General features: G+C 49.2%; 1 protein-coding gene across 1 annotated transcript; it reads right to left on the bottom strand.

Annotated features, from left to right (window-relative positions):
- Positions 1 to 735: 735 nt before the first annotated feature.
- Gpr37l1 (G protein-coupled receptor 37 like 1) lies at positions 736 to 8,533 on the bottom strand. Its single transcript, XM_075988044.1, has 2 exons — positions 7,795 to 8,533; positions 736 to 2,151 (listed from the first exon to the last, which is right to left on the bottom strand). The coding sequence occupies exons 1-2, from the start codon at positions 8,422 to 8,424 to the stop codon at positions 1,336 to 1,338; spliced, it is 1,446 nt and encodes a 481-aa protein (XP_075844159.1). The 5' UTR covers positions 8,425 to 8,533; the 3' UTR covers positions 736 to 1,335.
- Positions 8,534 to 19,885: the final 11,352 nt, after the last annotated feature.

Consider the following 19,885-nt stretch of genomic DNA (forward strand, 5'->3'; position numbering starts at 1 on the left):
GGTGCCTGGGCAAAGAAGAATAGAGTTGGGCCGCTCATGACCCTTGGGGACCTAAGCTGGTGGAGGTTCTAGGTTGGCCTGATGAGCAAGTCTTTGTGGAACCCAGAACTGAGCTCCAGATAAGGGTGGCTGCAGAGAAAGCTGGGCATGGGGGAAAGGAATGCCAGTGGCCTAGGCTGATAACCCAGCAGAGAGAAGGGGCCTGTGGAGGTGCCTCAGGGGCAGAGCTGGGGAAATGACTTAAAGGGCAGGCCCAGTAGGAGGTGCTACTAGCTGTGCTGGGAACTACTGTAGAACTCTGCTGGGAAGGGTGGGGGCGGGGGTGTTGGGGGCACTGCGGGTAGGCAGCTGGGCCATCTCAGAGCCAAACAGTCCATTCTAAAAAACTGAACAAGAGCCACTGTTAGAGAGAGGGAGGCTGAGAAGCTCTGTGGCCCAAGAAAGGAAAGCCCCTGGATTCCCTCAAATGGGGGCTTTGTGGAGAGGGCAAACTGAGCGACGCAGGGACTCCAGAGACGCAGGGACTCCAGAGAGCGGGCTGACTTCCCAGGGGCAGCTGGGTTTAGCTCTAGATAAGGGTTTAGCCCCCAATTCCTGACCCCTTCCCTCCTCTCTGTCCCCAAGGCAGGACAACAAATACAGGCCCAGGCCAAGGAGACTGCCTGGTTAGGAAAAGCCTGTCTACCTGTCTAGGTTCTGTCTCTCATGGACAAGGAAGCTCACTGGGCACAGGGCTGTGGTACCTACTTTATTGTTTTTCCAGAATGGCCTTCTACAGGAAAGCACCTAACAGGAGGCGGGGGCTGGATGATGTGAGATGTGACAAGCGCCTCACAGAATGGAAGACAGGAGTGAGAGGATCCTCTGGGAACAGACTGGGGGCTAAGACAGACCCTCTTTAGAGGATGGGGTGCTGAGCCTGCTTAGGTTGGCCCTCAAGTGGCCCCTGGTCCGGGATGGGGCCTAGTGGGACTAGAGAAATGATGTTTGGGGAGGGGCCCAGCCAACCTAGAGTCGGATTCCAAGATCAAAGGGAGGGCAGGCCAAGGGCTAAGCCCTGGCACGGAGATGGCCAGATTGAGATTCTAGGCAGCTCTAATGACCTAGAGAGATCTCCACCTACAAGTGGGAGGGACAAGGTTGACAGGTCCCTCCGAGCGTAAGATTGTCACTGTCTTCCCATGGTGCTTTGACAAGCCCAACTCTGACTCAATGAACCAAGTCCATCTCTACATGGCAGGATGAGAAGTCGAAGTGAGACCTGTAAGAAAGAACCAGCAGACCGTCTTGAGTGGGATGGCACCCCTCCCCACCTGCTCCCATGCCCCCCTAGACTCAGCAAGGTGTGCCCAGGGGCAGGAGTGGGGGTGACTCCCTGGGCTTATGGAAGTAAATGGAGGAAGACACTTCGGTCTTAAGCTTGCTGTCCGCGCCGCCTGTCGCTGAAGAGTCTGAGGCCCCGCCGCACTCCTCACAGCAGCAGCAACAGCAGCAATCCAGGAAGGCCTGGCCCAGGGGCCTGCAGATGCACAGGAGGAGCACGGGGGTGATGGCGCCCTTGAAGAAGGCGGAGAACTGGTTGATGAGGCCCAGGAGGTCCAGGGTCTGCCGGGTGAGCTCGGTGGAGAGGTAGGCCACCACGATATTGCAGACGTTCTCAGGGAGTGTACAAAAGGCATAGACCACGGTCAGGCCCACCACAGTGCTGTTGAGCTGGCTCTCACACTGCTCGTGCTTGCCTGCCCTACACTCGGGCTTCCTGCCCGGCGGGCCCCGCACCCGCCATGTCACCAGCTGGCAGGTGACGGTGAAGAGGATGGGCAGACAGAAGTAGCAGCCAAAGTACCACCACATGCGAGCATTCTGGTAGGTCATCACCAGCGAGTAGATGGACTCGGGTAGGTTGGCTGAAGGTTTCATGATGCACGAATCTACCGTCCCCATGGTGGGAGCAGCCTCTTGTGCCAACTGCCACAGCAGGAGTTCAGGAACGGCCAGCATCATGGAGCCCACCCAGATGACAGCCAGTTTAGCCAGGATTGATTGGCATCGCTCAATGGGCCTCACCTTCGGCAGGGTACTGGTGGCCACGTGGAAGCGGTCTATGCCCAGAGCACAGAGGCTGAAGGTTGTGACTCCCAGGGAGGAGACCTGCGAACAAGGATGTAGAAGACAGAGGGCTCAGTTGATGGGGGCAAAGAGGTTTCAGGCTGAAGAGGAGCATGGGTTGCACATGAACAGCATGACAATAGCTGCTATTGGTGAGACATTTTCTACCCATCAGGCACTCCCCATATGACATAAACTCTCAGCTATGTCCCATTGGGGTCAATGCACACTTTTAATCCTAGCACTCCAATCAGCCGTCATACAGGAGAAATGGATGCAGAAGCGTAAAAAGTGACTGGTCCTCAACCACACAGCTGGTGAATGGTAAAATTGAGGTGGGTATACACCCTTTGTTCTTTTTTCCACTTCCCAAGCTAGAGTGTGCTACGCCTCCCTCCCATAGACTCTGATGCCCCCCAGGACACTGGAAGCCACCTCTGGGGAAGAACCAGGACAAAGATGGAAACTGGGCTTAGCCTGGGTGTGGTGCTGTGTTGTCCCAGAACTTGACAGACAGAGGCAGGAGGATCAGGAGTTCAAGGCCAGACTTGGCCACACAAAAAGTTCAAGGCTAGTCTAAGAAGCGTAAGACCCTGTCTCCAAACAGAAGGAAGGAAAGGAAGGAAGTGGGGAGGGAGGAAAAGAAGTAATGGACAAATTTGGATCTTTGCAGTTCCTTCTCCTTCCTGCACAAGCTCGTGTGAGATCTTCAGGTTATGCCGGGGAATGTGGCCTGCTTGCCATTGCTTTCAGTCTGCCTGTGTTGACCTGGGCAGACCAACATTGTGGGGAGCAGGCCCTGCAAGCAGCCTGTGCCCACCATCCTTGCGCACTCAGAAAAAGCACCCGTTGAGCCAAGAGGAAGAGGCCAGAGCCGCAGGGAAGGAAGTGCCAACTCGCCTGAAAGGAGAGCCCTCCTGAGCTGCTAGCTGATGGAACTCACTGGGGTTTGTGCGCCCCCCTCCTCCTCCTGCTTAAATTCTTCCCTTCTCTGGCTGGGGCTACACAATCCAGGGCTTATTTGCACTGCCACCAAGTGTCCTTTGTAAGAACCCCAACCCCCTCTCTTGGCAGGGGACTCCAGCCCTGCAGAGGAGCAGCCTCCAGTCTCTGGCAAAATATCATTCTCTCTCTCTCTCTCTCTCTCTCTCTCTCTCTCTCTCTCTCCCTCTCCCTCTCCCTCTCCCTCTCCCTCTCCCTCTCCCTCTCCCTCTCCCTCTCCCTCTCCCTCTCCCTCTCCCTCTCCCTCTCTCTCTCTCTCTCTCTCTCTCTCTCTCTCTCTCTCCCACATCTCAGAAACTTTTCCAAATCTTACCAAGGGGCCATGCTGGGGTCTTCCCTACAGGAGAATTCTGGGCAGCAACAGAGGCTTATAGCCACGGGAAATGAGCTCCAGTGTGTCTGACTCCTTCCCTCTTCTAAAGCTAAGCTCAAATAAAAGCCAACATGGTCTACATTAATTCTAAGCACTTCATGGACATTACCCATTTTAATCCTTTAAGAATGGGGACTAGCCAGCTGTAGTGACACACGCCTGTATCCTAGCACTCAGGGAGACCAGGAAGTCAAGAGCATCCTCCATTACTTAGTGAATTTGGGGCCAGCTGGAGCTATGGAAGACCCTGTCTTAAAAAATGAAAACAGGAAGAAAGGACGGAAAGGAAGATTTGGAGCTAAACTTTGGGTGACTAGGAGTGATGGCTCATGTCTGTCAATCCAGCACTCAAAGCTGAGACTACACAATCGGGAGTTCCAGGTCATCTTTGGCAACGTAGCAAATTTGAGGTCAGCCTGGGCTACATAAGAGCCTTTCTAAAATAATAAAATAGAAGCCGGGCGGTGGGTGGCACATGCCTTTAATCCCAGCACTCAAGAGACAGAGACAGGCAGATCTCTGTGAGTTCAAGTTCAGCCTAGTCTATAGAATGAGTTTCAGGACAGGCTCCAAAGCTACAGAGAAACTCTGTCTCAAAAAAAAATGATAACACTAAAACACTAACACTAATTGAGGCTGGCTGCTGAGCATGGCTATTCAGGTCTACAAAACCTCAACCAATTGGGTGGCTAAGACAAAAGAATCATAAACTCAAGGTCTACCTAGACTACAGAGAGAGTTCAAGTCGAGCTAGAGCAGCTTAGTCAGAACCTGTCTCAAGAGTAATAAAACTGGCAATATAGCTCAGTAGTAGTGGTAGCATGCACAAGGCCTTGAGTTCAATCCCCACGGCTTAAAGGAGGGCGGGGTGGCAGCCGGGGGTTTAACTCGGCGATCGAATGCTTGCTTATGTAGAAAGCCTTGGGTTCAACCCCAAGTACTGCCCAAAAGAAAAATAGTCAGCTCAATATTGTGGCACACACCTACATCCCCAGCCCTTTGGAGGAGGAGGTAGGAAGATGGCCATTAGCTTGAATCTGGGCTACAGATGTAGGTAAGGACCAGGTCAGCCAGGGTTACAATGGGAAACCCAGTCTCAAAACAACAGTGAAAAGAGTAAAAAGCTTTGGGGCTCCAAGTGCGCATGATTAGTATATGTGAAGCCCTAGGTTTATCCGCAGCTCCTTCAGACAGTTATCACCCCAGATGAGAACACCGAGGTGTAGGCAGGTTAACTAACTTACCCAGGCTGCTTGGCCAGTCATGAAAAGAGCCCAGTTTCTAATATACTCTGTCTGATTCCAAAGCGATGTGTTGGCCCAGCACAGTGGGGCCCTTATTTTCAAACTCAGGAGACAGAGGCAGGCAGTTCTAGACCAGCCTGGTTTACATGGTGAGTTCCAGGCCAGCCAGGGCTACATAGACCCTATCTAAAACAAAACCAACCAACAAAAACCCCATCCAAAGTTTGTGTGCCTAACCACTTAGCTCGCCTAGGCAGTGTGTACCAGATGACAGACCAATGTCAGGCGTGGAGGCACACACCTTTAGTCCTAGCACTCAGGAGGCAGAGACAGGTGGATCTCGGTGAGTTTGAGACCAGCCTGGTCTACATACCAAGTTCTAGCCAGGCTAGGAAGCGCCACATAATGAGATGGTCTACCAAACAACAAGAAGACACAAAGATCACATTGAATCTTGGGGTCTCTTTTGATCTGGGAGGCCTTTGGACCACCAGATAGATGGTGTGCATGGGTTGGGAGTGCAGGAAAAAAACATTTCAACTGCTATGCCTCACAGAGTGACCAGTATTGAAATAATCCCTAACATGTAGCTAACTGGGAGCTTGGACCTTTGTCAAATGCCTGGCTCTGATTCCAGCTCATGCGGAGGCTATTATTCTGTTCATTATTTCACTTGTAGCTAAGGTTCTTTTATTTATTTTTAAATGTGTTTATTTTACTTATGTGAATGATTGTGTCTGCCTGCATGTATTTCTGTACCCATGGAATTCAGAAGGGGGCATCAGATCCCTCGCAACTGGAGTTATGGATGATTGTGAACCACTATGTGGGTACTAGGAACCAAACCCAGTGCTCTTAACTCCTGAACCACCTCTCCAGCCCCCTGTAGCCGTGATTTAAAACTGTTCCCACCGAATGTGTTGGTGTGTGCTTTAGTTCCAACACTAAGGAGGAAGAAGCAAGAGGTTTTCTGTGAGTTTGAGGCCAGACTGGTCTACATACTGAGTTCCCCAACAGCCAAGACTATATAGAAAACCCTGTCTCAGAGAGAGAGAGAGAGAGAGAGAGAGAGAGAGAGAGAGAGAGAGAGAGAAGGCTGTTCCTGCCAACCGTGACAGTACAGGCCTGTAATCTCACCAATCAGGAGACTGAATCAGGAATATTGTAAGTTTAATTGTAAACCAACCTGAACTATATAATGAAATCCTATGTAACCAAAAAGGGGGGTTGTGGTAGTACAGGTCCATAATCTCAGCACTTTGGAGTAGAAATAAGGAGTTCAAGGTCATCCTTAACTATACAGTAAGTTTGAAGCTAGCCTGAGCTATAGGAAATCTTGTTTCAACCAAATGAAACCAAAACACACACACACATACACGCACGTACATACGTACATACATACACACACACACACACACACACATACATACATACATAACACTAGGCCGAGGCAGACAATCACTGCAAATATGAGGTCAGCTGGTCTATACAGTGAGTTCAACCTGAGGTACAGAGTAAGACCCTACCCTTAAAAAGATAAAAAGGACAAGAAAGAGAGAACATTTAAAAACTAGAAATAAAGAATAAAAGCCGGGCAGTGGTGGCGCACGCCTTTAATCCCAGCACTCGGGAGGCAGAGGCAGGCGGATCTCTGTGAGTTCGAGGCCAGCCTGGTCTACAAAGGGAGTTCCAGGAGGCTCAAAGCTACAGAGAAACCCTGTCTCGAAAAAACCAAAAAAAAAAAAAAGACTAAAAACAAAGGAAAGCTGCTATCATAGATACCTTCACACATATCATAGATATCATAGATACCTTCACACACCGGTAGATGTGTGCAAAGATCTGAAAGTTGTCTCCTTTCAGCCATTCTCACAGCCCTTCTCATCCAAGTGTTTAACATAACATGGAAACCCCCATTCAGGGGTGCTCAGTGCCACACTTTAGAGTTGCAGAGCAAGCCAGTTAGAAGGGCCATCTGGTCTACCCTCCATGCTTGCTAGCTAAGGAAATGAAAAGAGATGGGATCTGTCCAGGGACAAGCAAAATATAGTAACAGAACTAGTGCTTCTATAAGCTCTAGTACCCAAAGGCGGGGCTTGCCTTTCAGAGCTGCCTTGGGAGGAGAGTGGTGGAGATGACCTTGAAGGTGACAATAAACTTGGTCAGGAGGGAAGAAGAGCCTGTCCTGGTGTTTGCATCCACAGAAAGTAGACACTGACTCAACCTGGTAGGAAACTGGGGTCTCCCTCAAGTATTGCTAGGTTTTCAGGATACAGAAGGGTTAAAAAGAGGAGCCATGGGTACAGGGCAAGCAGGATGCACAATAAAAGAAAAGGGGAGGTCGGCGGACAGTGGCAGTGCACACCTTTAATTCCAGCACTCAGGAGGCAGAGCCAGGAGGATCTATGAGTTCGAGGCCAGCCTGGTTTACCAAGCAAGTTCCAGGACAGGTTCCAAAACTACACAGAGAAAAAATAAGAGAGAGAGAGAGAGAGAGAGAGAGAGAGAGAGAGAGAGAGAGAGAGAGAAGAAGAAGAAGGAGGAGGAGGAGGAGGAGCAGGAGCAGGAGGAGCAGGAGGAGGAGGAAGATGAAGAAGAAGAGAAAGAGAGAGAGAAAGAAAGAAAGAAAGAAAAAAAGAAAGAAAGAAAGAAAGAAAAGAAAGAAAAGAAAAGAAAGGGGTGACTTCAGAAGATAGAGGGATTTTTGGGGGTGGATCAGAGACAGACAGCTTGGAATATAGAAAAAAGGGTGTAGCCTCTGTGTGGTTACTCCTAAAGCAGAAGCCCAGGTTGGACTCAAGCCAGTGGTCTTGCACATCTGCCTATCTGCCTATTCACTGGCCTGACTTTCTTTCCTGAGAGCTACCAGAAGCCAATACTGAGTTTGTTCCCTTCCTGGTAGAGTTTGCCTCCTCCCACAGTGACACAGAGAAAACTAGTTGGGTGGGAACCCCAGGGTGCTGGGATTACACACACCTGCAGATCAGCTCTCTGGGTCTCAGCAGGAACTGGAGCCCCTTTCCTGAACTGCAAGCCTACAACTGAGCTATAGAAAGACATACTTACCTCCATGAAGGGCACAGCCCGGCAAGAAACATCCCCCAGGAGCCTCTGCTTGGTGATCTCATTGAAGATGACAATGGGGAGGCAGAAGAAGAGGACCAGGAAATCCCAGAGAGCCAGGCTGGCGAGAATGGAGTTCCATGCACTCTTCAGATAGTAGCTGTGCCACACAATACACATGACAGACAGATTGCCTACGATACCCACAGCAAACACCACCAGAGCCAGGAGCATGACAGCGTAGGCACTGTAGGAGCTCTCAGTCACCGGATACAAGGGGTTCTGAATCTGCAGCCTCTGACTTGGTGTCCCGGTCAAGTTGGCCCTCAGCTCTTGTCCACTATCTGGGGTGGCCCCATCCTTGTCTGGATTGGGGCTAGTGGCCACCAAAGTCTTGGTGGGCTGCAAGCCAGCAGGATGGATGGGCCTGGGGTACTCAGCCCACTCCTCGGGTACATACTGTTGTACCTCCTTGGGCCCCTCGTCCTTGGTGCCTCTTCGGGGTCGACTCTGCTGCTCCTGGACCTTCGCTCTATGCCCACCCAAAGATGAGTTGGCAGCCCCAGAGACCCCAGTCAGCCCCACAGCCAACGCTACAGCAAGAGAGACAGCCAGGGGCCACAGCCACCGCATGGCCGGGAAAGCAGGGTGTAGCTGCCTCAGAGAGGTGAGGGCAAGGGACCTAAGGGCCGTGTGGAATTAAAAGAGGCAGCTGGGTCCGCCTCCAGTCAGGCGTCTGGCATGGCTGGCCCTTCCTCCCATCCCCTTGGCCATGGTCTGGCCAGGGCCCTCTGCTGGACACTTAGAGGTCTGTGCTGACCTCATACATCATGTCCTCAATCACACCCCTTCTCAGGCTCCAAGGACAGACCGAACAGCCCTCAAAGGGACCCGCTACAATCACTGGTACCAGGGAAATGAGGTTTGCTAAGTGATGTCGAGGCAGACTGTTACTGGAGTATAATTCTTCAATTCTAATGCAGATCCCGAATGATAGGCCAGGCATGGTGGCTATTCCTGTAATCCCAGCATTTGGGAGGTTGAGAAAGAAAGACAGGAGTTCAAGGTTACCTTAAGCTACATAGCAAGATCCTGTTTTTGTTTTATTAAAAAGAAAAAGTGCCAAGATGAAAACAGAAGTGTAATTGCTGAAACTATAGGATACTTAGTTAGGTGTGCCACTCAGATGGGTTCTTTTTTATTCCTAATGATTTCTTATTTACATTCTATGTGAATTTGTATTTTTCCTGCATTTATGTCTGTGTGAGGGTGTTGGATACCTGGTGCTGAAGTCACAGACAGTTGTGAGGCACCTGTGGGTGATGGGAATTGAACTTGGGTCCACTGGAAGAACAGCCAGTTCTCTTAACTGCTGAGCCATCTCTCCAGCTCTATTTTGAACATTCTTAACTGAATGATAAATGTTTGAACTAATAACATACTAATTTACCATGCAATATCATACTGTGAAACATACATACATACAGATGGTTCTTCTTAGGGGTTAATTTTGTTTTGTTTTGTTTGTTTTTCAAGACAGGGTTTCTCCCTTTTTTATATATACATTTTTTATTGATATTTATTGACTTCTACATTTTTCTCTGCTCCCCTCCCTGCCTCTCCCCTCCCTCCTTCAAACCTCCCCCCAAGGTCCGAGACAGGGTTTCTCTATAGCTTTTCAGAGCCTGTTCTGGAACTAGCTCTTGTAGACCAGGCTGGCCTCGAACTCACAGAGATCAGCAGGCCTCTGCCTCCCGAGTACTGGGATTAAAGGTGTATGCCACCACCGCCCAGCAGAGGGTTAATTTTTAAAATTGTTTTTATTGAGCTATATGTGATAACACGTTTTGAGAAGTGCTGCTGTGATCCATTTCCTGGATTCCAAATATGAAGTTTGTGGTTGTTAACTGATGACTATGTATTTGACCCAAAGCAGACAGGCTCACAGCTGGGTCTGACTCCATAGCCTTTCAACTCAATGCTGGTCTCAGCAGGCAAGAGCCCACTCCTTGCCTCCTAGCCACACAAACTTAAAACACCACACCTTGGCATGGGGCATGACTTAGTGGTAGTATTTGCCCAGCAGTTTTGAGGCTCTGGGTTCCATTCCAGTACTGGACCCACAATATAATAAACAAAATAAAATAAAAATTATGGAAGTGTCATTAAAAGTGCAAAAATTCAGGCCTGGCTCCATAGCTACTGAGAAACCCTGTCTTGAAAAAGAAAAAAAAAGTGCAAAAGACCAAGAATTTTCAAATACGAAAAGGAAATAAGTATGAAAATGAATAACTACACCCAGCAAAAGGCAGGGTCAAGGTCAGAGGAGCCTGGGGCCATCTGGAAGGTCAGAAGTTCTGCAAAGAAGGCTTTTGTATGCTAGACCAGGAGTTAAGATGTTATTCCAAAGACAAGGGAGAATATTACATGTTGAAACACAAGGGAGCAGTGACTGGACCAAGTTTTTTTAGCAGGGTCGGGATGGGCAGTGGGCAGTGAAGACCCAGCAACACTGAGGGGTCAGGCTGCAGGAATGTGGGAAAGTTGAGGGTGAATGGATGGACTCTGCCCACCCATTGCTGCGGGACAGAGGTAGGAGCAGGGACACTAGACGCTGCTGTGTACAGGTGGAAATCTGTATGCCAAGGGTCACTGGGATGGAGATTCAGGGAGATGGTACTGTAGCTAAGGAGAGAAAAAGGCCAAAGCAAACAGGAGCCGGGGCTTGGCTGGGAGCTATTTACACAGTCCGCTGGCAGCGTCCCTCAGCACTCCCACCAAGACTGTCAATCTGGAAGCGGCTTTCCCAGAGAACTTCCTGACCAGGATCCTTGCCACCCTACCCAGTAGGTCCCAACATGCTGTGTAAAACTAGGAGTCCCAGGAGAAAAAAAAAGACAGAAGGAGGAGGAGTCAAAGAGAAAGAAGCAATCACCCTCTGCTGAGGAGTCAGGGGCAGCTGCCAGAGCTCTATTTGGAGTCTAGCGTATCAGCCAGAATTTAACTTTGTCATCACCACAACCCAGACCATGTCACCAGAGAGAGGAAGCCGGGACTCCACATCCTGTGTCCTCAGGAAGCTTAGGAGAAGTGCCAAGACCCACCCTGAGCCCCACATGCTCCTCTATGCACAGCACCAGGGTCTTCTAATCCTCCTGGAACTGGAGAGCCTCAGCAAGCACCTGCCCCAGAGTCTTTTTTTACTTTCCCCACCTTCCCCACTCCTGAGACAGGAACCCACCACCTTCTGCCTTATGTTGTCGCTAGTTGGGTACAGAGGAGTCATCACTGTGTGTGCTGAGCGTTCACCAAGCACCAGGCTCTGTCCTAGACACTCAGAATGACCGCAGACTTGAGGAAACCTGTTCAGGGATGCGCAGCTAGTAAGGGACTGCAGAGATTTGAGGGAGGTCTGTGTGACATCCATGGCTAAGCCCTCACCTGCTCCTTTGTAGTTTGCAGAGCTGAGACAGTGAAGAGCTCAGGGATAACCTACACCAACCCCCTTACTGTTCAGAAGTGAAAACTGAAGACCTGAGAATCGGGTCCTGAGTCGACAGACTCAGCGAGCGCACCGCTACTTTCGCGGCACCGCTACTGTGGGATCCTCAGTTGCTTCCCAGGCAGCTGGCAGAACTGTCTGGATCTTAACACAGACGGAACGAAGTCTAGGTCTCTGCTCACACATATGGCCCGTCCCACGCCACACTGTGTTCGCACATGCTAGGCACTCCATGAACCCTGAGGGACCGGGAAGACTGCTCAGTGGGGAAGAGCCCTTACCGTGCAAGCGCAGGAACCTGAGTTCAATCCCAGCACCATAAAAAGCCTGGGTGTTTTGGGGGCTGGAGAAATGCTCAGTAGGTAAGGGTACTTGTTCTTGCAAAGGACCTGGTTCAATTACTGGAACCCACATAATGGCTCACAACCATCTGCAACCCCAGTTTTAGGGGACCCAACAGGAACGCGTGCGCGTGCGCGCGCGCGCGCGCGCACACACACACGTAGTGTACATATATGTATTCAAGCAAAGAATTTATATACAGAATAAATAAATAAATTTTAAAAAATCTTTTAATCAGTGGCTGCATACAAAGGAATAAGGAAGAGTAATGCAGCAGGACACACTATAGCTTTCTCCGGTCTGTGTACACTGACTTTCACACACTAGTGTGCACACACATGTGCGCGCGCACTTGCACACACACACACACACACACACACACACACACACACACACACACACACACACACACACACTTCTTCAAATACCTAAAATGGCACGCCACCCCCTTGCTGGTCTCCATTAGGATAGTTGGAATGCCAGAGGCCACTAGGTGGAACCAAACATTCAGAGTTGAGGCTAAGTCCAGTCTCAGGCCTGAGTCTTCTCCTGTCCAGACTCTTAGCCATTCCACACTATCCAAACCCAGCCGACAGCTTTTGTGAGCTGCCTGCAGATGTGGTCCAGAGAGAGAAGATGGTGCAGTGTGCTCATTGTCCCTACTCCTCCTGAGGGTCCACCTACCGGCAATGTGCTTTTTGCTCGACCATTGGCTGAATCTGCTTCACAAGACTCCCGCTTCTGGACTGGGCGGAGGAGCACTCTTTTGGAGAATCCCAGGCAGGCGCTGAAGAGTTTCCACTCCTGGGAATGTCACTCCCTAGAGTGTCCATGACCGTGGGAATTCCCCATGCTTCCACCTGGGAGTTTCCCCACTGATGGCTAAAGACACTTGGGTGAGAGGGAGTGAGAAAGAGGCTGGAGCTGTCCCTGGCAATAAGGTGGGTGAGGGCGCCTCCCCAAGGAAAATAATCCAAGCCCATATTTCACTGAGCAAACATCCTTAGCCTGCGCTAGGCTCCCAGCCTGCCTAGGCTCCTGAGAAGATCTGTGCAAACGCAGGGAGCAATACCCGACTTGCTTTCTAAAGCATAGTCACCACAGCCAGATGGTGGCGGAGCACACCTTTAATCCCAACACCCGAGAGGCAGGTGGCTCTCTATGAGTTTGAGGCCAGCCTGGTCTATAGAGCAAGTTTCCAAGACAGCCAGGGCTGTGCAGAGAAACCCTGTCTTGGAAGAAGATAGAAAGAAAAAAAGAAAAGAAAAAAAGCCACTACAAGAATGAATTCACTTTTTCTCTCCACAGCCTTTGTGAGACGGGGTACTATGTTTTATCTTCATTTAAAAGGACTGGAAATCAAAGCAGAAAGGCAGTACTAAAATCAAATATGACAGATTCTGACCGGGAGTTCCTGTCACAAGAAGCCAAAAACAAAAAAAAAAAACCTAAAAAGTTAAAAGTTGTATATGTTGTTATTTTGCAAATATCCGTTGAGCACCTGCTGTGTGTTATTTAGGCTTTGTCCTAGTTGCTCAGAGACAGAGAGGAGCAGGAGGCCCCTACCTGGGGAAAATCACCTTTGAGCTTTGAACCAAGTACGAAGCAGCAGCCTGCATTCTATAGCAAATTCCAGGCCAGAAAAGGGCTACATATAGTGACCCTGTTTCAAGAAGAAAAGTAAAGAGGAAGTTGGAGAGATGGGTCAGTGGTTAAGGACATTGATTTCCTCTCAGAGGACCTGAAAGGATCATCATTCAGTCCCCTGTACCTGCTGCACCAGGGCCTTACAACCGGCTTTAACTCTAGCTCCAGGGAATCCAGAGCCCTCTTCGCACAAGCGCAAATTCACACAGAGACATACAAATAATTAAAAATAACAAATAAAAATTTAAAAAGAAAGAGAGGGAGGGAGAGGGAAGCTCACCTTCTTGTGAAGGACACAGCCACTAAAAACCTAATTCCCAATAATGCCATTAATCAGTGGTTCTGGGCCTTTCTATACAGCTCCACATGTTGTGGTGACCCCCACCATGAAATTATTTTTTTGTTGTTGCTTTGTAATTGTAATTTTGCTACTGTTATGAATTGTAATGCAAACATCAGATATGCAGGCTATCCAATATGTGGCCCCAAAGGGGTCACAACTCAGAGACTGAGAATCAGCACTTTAAATTGTAGTGAAACACGTGGAGGGAAGTGATAGGGAACCAAACATTCTTGGGACCTCCCCACCTTTGGCAAGAGGTGGAGGTGTTATCCCAAGGCCACACAGGAAACAGTCACAGTAAGATGTGGTCATTTACGTATAAATGACAAGACTTCACACTGGGGTGTGGATCAGAGGAAAAGTAATTTGCCTACAATGTACAAAGCCCTGGGTTCTATGCCCTGCTAACCAAAGGAAAAAATATAAACAAACAAACAAAAAAAAAAAACCTCAAAATTAAGTAAATTTGGTCGTGGTGTTTCTGCTTGGGGGAAGGGTTTTTTGTTGTTGGTTTTGGTTTTTTTGAGGTAGGATTTCACTAGGTAGCCTTAGGCTGACTTAGAACTCCTTCAGTAGACCAGGCTGACCTCGAACTCACAGAGATCCACCGCCTCTGCCTCCCGAGTGCTGGGATTAAAGGCGTGCGCCACCTTTCTTGGCAAAATTAAACAAAACTTTGAATGGTGAGCCTTCTATGACAATGAAAGTCAGTACTCATCAAAGTGTAGAAGAGGTGGCAAGATGCAAGCAATGTGCATCCCGCACCTTACCCTGCCGCTGCAGGCCGACATTGTTAGCGTGGGACCAGAGGCTGATCAAGGCATCTGATGTTCCCATGCAAGTTGGAGTTCAAAACCCACTCTGTAAGATGTTCTCATTATATTCAAACAGAGGGTCTTCTGCACAGCACTGAGGGAGGCTGCACGGTCCTAGAAGAATCCAGATAACTGGATCACTGAGCATCTGGTGAGCACAGCCAATGTCCTCCTAGCTGGGTCCTCAATGCCTGGCATTCAGTAGATACTGAAAGTGTTCACAACGAGGCTTATCAGATAAAGGCGCTTGCCTCTAAGCTCAACCTGAGTTGCACCCCTGAACCCATGTGGTAGGAGAGAACCGACACCTGCTGGCTTCCATGCTCGCTGTTGCACGAGTGCCTACACACAAACACGCGTACACAAATAAATAAACGCAGTCAAAAACCTTTTTAAAGGCAAGTATTTATTGAAGTGCTAGGATGTCGTTCAAATGGTAGAGTGTTTGCCTCGCATGCATGAAGGGTTCTAGCCTCAATTTCTTTAGAACCAGTAACCAGGTGTGGGGAAAAGAAACTGTAACCCCAGCCGGGCGGTGGTGGCGCACGCCTGTAACCCCAGCACTCGGGAGGCAGAGGCAGGAGGATCTCTGTGAGTTCAAGGCCAGCCTGGTCTACAAAGGGAGTTCCAGGACAGGCTCCAAAGCTACAGAGAAACCCTGTCTCGAAAAACCAAAAAAAAAAAAACAAAAAAAAAAAAAAACTGTAACCCCAGCAGTTGGGAGACTAAACCGGAAGAATCAGAAGTTGAAGGTCATTCACAGGTTTCCTTGTTGTTTTGCCTTATGTATATGTGTGTGTGCCTGCTTGTCTGTATGTTTAACACATGCTTACAGGCCTCCAAAGAAGCCAGAAGAGGGCATCTGATCCCTTGGAGCTGGAGTTAATGGCAGCTGTGAGCCACTTGATGTGGGTACTGGAGACCCAACCTGAGTTCTTTGCAAAAGCCACAAATACTCTGTTTGCTTGTTTCATTCTTTTGAGACAGGGTCTCACTATGTAGACCAGGCTGGCTTGGAACTCACAAAGATCCATTAGCCTCTGCCTCCCAAATGCTGGGGTTGAAGGCATGTGCTATTTTACCGAGCCAGCAAGAGCTTTTAACTGCTAGGCCTTCCCTCCAGGACTGAGACTCTATTTTAAAAATTGTATGAGGAGTGTACGGAGGTGGCACACTCCTTTAATCCCTGTATTTCAGAAGCAGAGGCAGGTGAATCTCTGGGTTCAAGGACAGCCTGGTCTACAGAGCAAGTTCCAGGACAGTCAAGGCTACACAGAGAAACCCTGTCTCCAAAACGAAATTGTTAGGTTGGGAGCATAGGCCCTGGCATCTATCTCAGCCCCTAGGCCTGGTCTGGACTTCAAATCCCATATATATGGGTTGAAGACATGGCTTGGGGGTTAAGAGCATTGGTTGCTCTTTCAGAGAACCTGGGTTCAAGTTCTAGCACCCACATGGCAGTTCACAACTGTCTAACTCCAGTCCCATCCAAGGGCATCCACATGATGTACAAGCATACATATAGGCAGAACATTTTATTCACATAAAATAAAAATACAGGTTAAAAACATCTAAAAATAAAATAAAAAAAGAAAGAAAACACAGCTTTCTAAATGTGTATCAAGTACCAGACACATGACTGTGTGTGCTAGGTAGATATTTGTCAATTTGATACAAGCGAGGGTCATCAGGGAAGAGGAAATCTCAGTTGAGGAAATACTTCCATCACATTGGCCTGTAGCCAAGTCTGCGGGGAATTTTTTTTTAATGCATGGTTGATGTGAGAGGGCCCAGCCCACTATGGGTAGTGCCACCCCTGAGTCCCAGGTGTTATAAGAAGGAAGGCTGAGCAGAAGCAAGCCAGTCAACAGCACTCCCTAAGTCTTCTGTTTGAGTTCCTGCCTCTCGGAGGTTCCTGCCTGAGTTCCTGCCTAACTTCCCTCAGTGTCTGACTGGGCTGAGGAAGTGTAAGGTAAACACACACACACACACCCAAGTGCTTCTGGTCAGTGTTTTATCACAGCCGCAGAAACCAAGCTAGGACACTACTCCAGTGTCTGTTCCTGGGATGGGGATGTAGCTCAGCTAAGTCGGGGATGCAATGGGCAGAGGCCAAGTCTCCACGTCTCTGCAGACGCCTCGAGGCGGTTCTTGGACTTGGGCTGCTCCAAGGATCTTGAGGAAGCTAGATTCCGATTCTGCAGCTATGGGGTGGGTGAAGAGAGCTGAAATAAAAAAAATCTCAGCTGAGACAGCTGCAGACACTGCTCGGCGGTAGAGCGTCTGTCTAGTACATGCGAGGTTCACTGAGTGTCAGCCTGGGCTACATGAGATCCATGAAAAGCTTAGCGCTGTGGCATATTTCTGTATCCTTAGTCAGTGTTCTACTGCTGTGAAGAGACTCTTATAAAAGAAAGCATTTAATTGAGGCGTGCTTACAGTTCCAGGAGCTTAGTCTACTATCAGTATGACAGGAAGTGAAGAAGCACAAGGGCAGACAGAGTAGAGTCCTAGAGAAATAGCTGAGAGTTCTGCATCCAGAACAGCAGGCAGCAGGAAAAGAGAGACACTGGCCTTGTCTTGGACTTCTGAAACCTTAAAGCCCACCACACGCCCTCCAATAAGACCACATCCACGCCAGCAAGGCCACACCTCCCAGTCCTTTTAATCCTTTCAAATAGTGGCACTGGCTATAATTCCAGCACTTTGGAGGCAGAGGCAGGAGTATTCAAGTTCAGGCCAGATTGCTTTATATATAAAGCAATGATCTATAGATCATTCCAAGCTACAGACTTTGTCTCAACAAAGCAAAAGAGCCTACGCACATACACAACAAAGCAAAAAGTCTCAGTGGAGAGTCACACCCCAGACTGTGGCAGCAGCTGGCAGGTGCAGAATTCTGGCTACCACAGTTTTTGTGTTAAATCATAACTGAGATGAATGAAGCAAGCTCCAGACCTTACAGCTGGCCAGCCTGTAAGCCCTTTGCTCCCAGGCCCTAGTGCCATCTTCCCCTTTTCACCCGGCATCACACAGCCAGAGGACAATAGGGCTGGGATAAGCAGATATCCACTACCAAGCGCCCAGGCCTTGTCCTTTCTGCTTTCTTGCTCTGATGTCCCCTCTTGCCAGCCCCAATGCTCAGCACAAAAGAACGCATCTCAGAGTCAACGAGAGGAGGAGTTAACCCTTCACTGGCAGCATCTGACCAAACTGGGCAGCCTTCAGGCCAGTGTGGTGATAGTTGATGTGAAAGATGGACTTCCACTCTGGAGCGCTCCTGAGCCAAAGCACAACACCCACTTCTACTCTGCATTGGTGGGTTACTCTGAACACCACAGCATGAAAATGCAAATTCCCAGCCGGGCAATGCTGGTGCATACCTTCAACCCCAGCATTCCAGGAGGGAGAGGCAGATGATCTCTCTGAATCTCTCTGAGTTTGAGGACAGCCTGGTCTGCAAAGTGAGTTCTAAGATAGCCAGGGCTACACAGAGAAACCCTGTCTCAAAAAAACAAAAACAAACAAAACAAAATAAGCAAAAAAAAAAAAAAAAAAAAAGGAAAGGAAGGAAAAAAGGAAGAAAGGAGTGAAGAAAGAGAAAAAGAAAAAACACAAATCCCCTGGTTTCCTGCTGTGTAGCCTCAGGAAGTCATCCCTTTTTCTTTTTTCTTTTTCTTCAGTTTTAGTTAGTTGTGTTGTTGTTTGTTTGTTTGTTTTTGTTTGTTTGGAGACAGAGTCTCACCATATAACCCTGGCTGGCCTAGAATCCACTATGTAGACTGGCTGATCTCAAACACAGAGATCCACCTTCCTCTGCCACCTGAGTGCTGGAATTAAAGGTGTAAGGCACCATGCACAGATCAGACCTCGTGCTTTTAACTTGTAAATGTGGACAATAGCATGAACATGCAGCACATCAGCCTGGACAGCTAAGTGACACAACTTAGGTGTCTCGGCATATTCCTGACATAAAGTTTGCCAAGTGTTGCTCTCCCTACCCCACCCAGGGTGTGAGTTGGGATCTCGTAGGTCTGTTGAGTAGCCCAGGCTGGCTTTGAACTCCAAATCCTCCTTCCTTTTCTGAGTTCTGGGATTACAGGTGCCTGCCTCAATGCCCAGCCAATGTCAGTCCCTCCCCCTAGCCCGTGTGTGTATGTGTGTGTGTGTGTGTGTGTGTCTGTCACTTTCTCTGTCTCTCACCTCTCTCTTCCAGCATTACACCTGTTTCAGCTCCCTGATGATACTAAGGACACTGCCTGAGTGCCCTGCACCTTGCTCCTCCCAGGTGCCTCTGACCAGACAAGAGCCCAGAGGACTCCCAGAAGGCCAGGCTAGCAATGTGGCTCTGACTCAGCCTTGCACTTCAAAGTGGGGGTTCAAAGGTCCCTGGTCACACCTTTTTGTGGGAAACGCAAAGGAAATTCCCAGCATGCAAAAGAGACTAAAGTTAGACACAAAGACCCACCCCCAGTTCTGTCCTGTCACGTCTTGGAATCACAGTTCAGCTTCTGTTACCTAGAATAGGCAGGGCTTCAATTGGCTGCCCAATATCTTAGGACAAACTTGACCTAGACAAGGACAGGATAATCTCCAACCACAGACCAAATTTCTTCCACCTCTGCCTGCTGCGCACCTGCCAGTTAGAGGTAAAATCTCCCCTGGCTCTACCCTACGGTTCTGGGCCTTAACCACACCAGGTTAAGGCTAGGTTCCTTTTCTGGATCCCTCTGTCAAATCTAGCATCAAAATCCTATGGGGATGCAGGACTTACCTACAGCCTTGGTTTTGGGTTTGTGATCGTAGGGGCTGGAAGGTGTCTTTGCTAAAGCTGCCATACCTCCCCTCAGGAGAGACAACTGCCAGGGCAGAAGCACTTGCATCATCCCTGTCTTCCTATGGTTGACACAAAGTGTCACCTCAGGCCGAGGATGGAACTCAGTGGTAGGACACCTGCGCAAGCCTCTGAGTCCCACCCTAACACAATCAGTTAATCAATGTACAATAAATAAGTGTGTACTTCATGGACAGTGCTAGTTTCGGTCTCTACTGAAGCGTGAGTCAGGCTTCTGGCAAGGACTAAGGTTTGGTCCCCGGTAGCCTGAGTGCCCCGTATAACGCAGGACTGAACTCCGGCACCTTTGATCTAACATTTCTTCTCAGTTGGACATGCAGGTCTTTGGCAGGGAGGTGAAGAGGCCAATACAAGCAGTGTTCAGAGCCCCTTCCCCAGGCCTCCCTCTGGTCATGCTTGATCTATCACCTTCAGTGGGGGCACCCAACCAGGAGGGCCTCCAGAAAGAAACAGGAGCCAATATTTTGTTGTTTTGAGACAGGGTCTCACAATGAAGAGCTGGCTGGCCTGGAACTCACTATGCAGACCAGGCTGGTCTCAAACACACAAAGATCCACCAGCCTCTGCTTCCTGAGTGCTGGGCTGTACAG

Source organism: Microtus pennsylvanicus, chromosome 10 (assembly GCF_037038515.1).
Source record: "Microtus pennsylvanicus isolate mMicPen1 chromosome 10, mMicPen1.hap1, whole genome shotgun sequence".
NCBI classification, from domain to species: Eukaryota; Metazoa; Chordata; class Mammalia; order Rodentia; family Cricetidae; genus Microtus; species Microtus pennsylvanicus.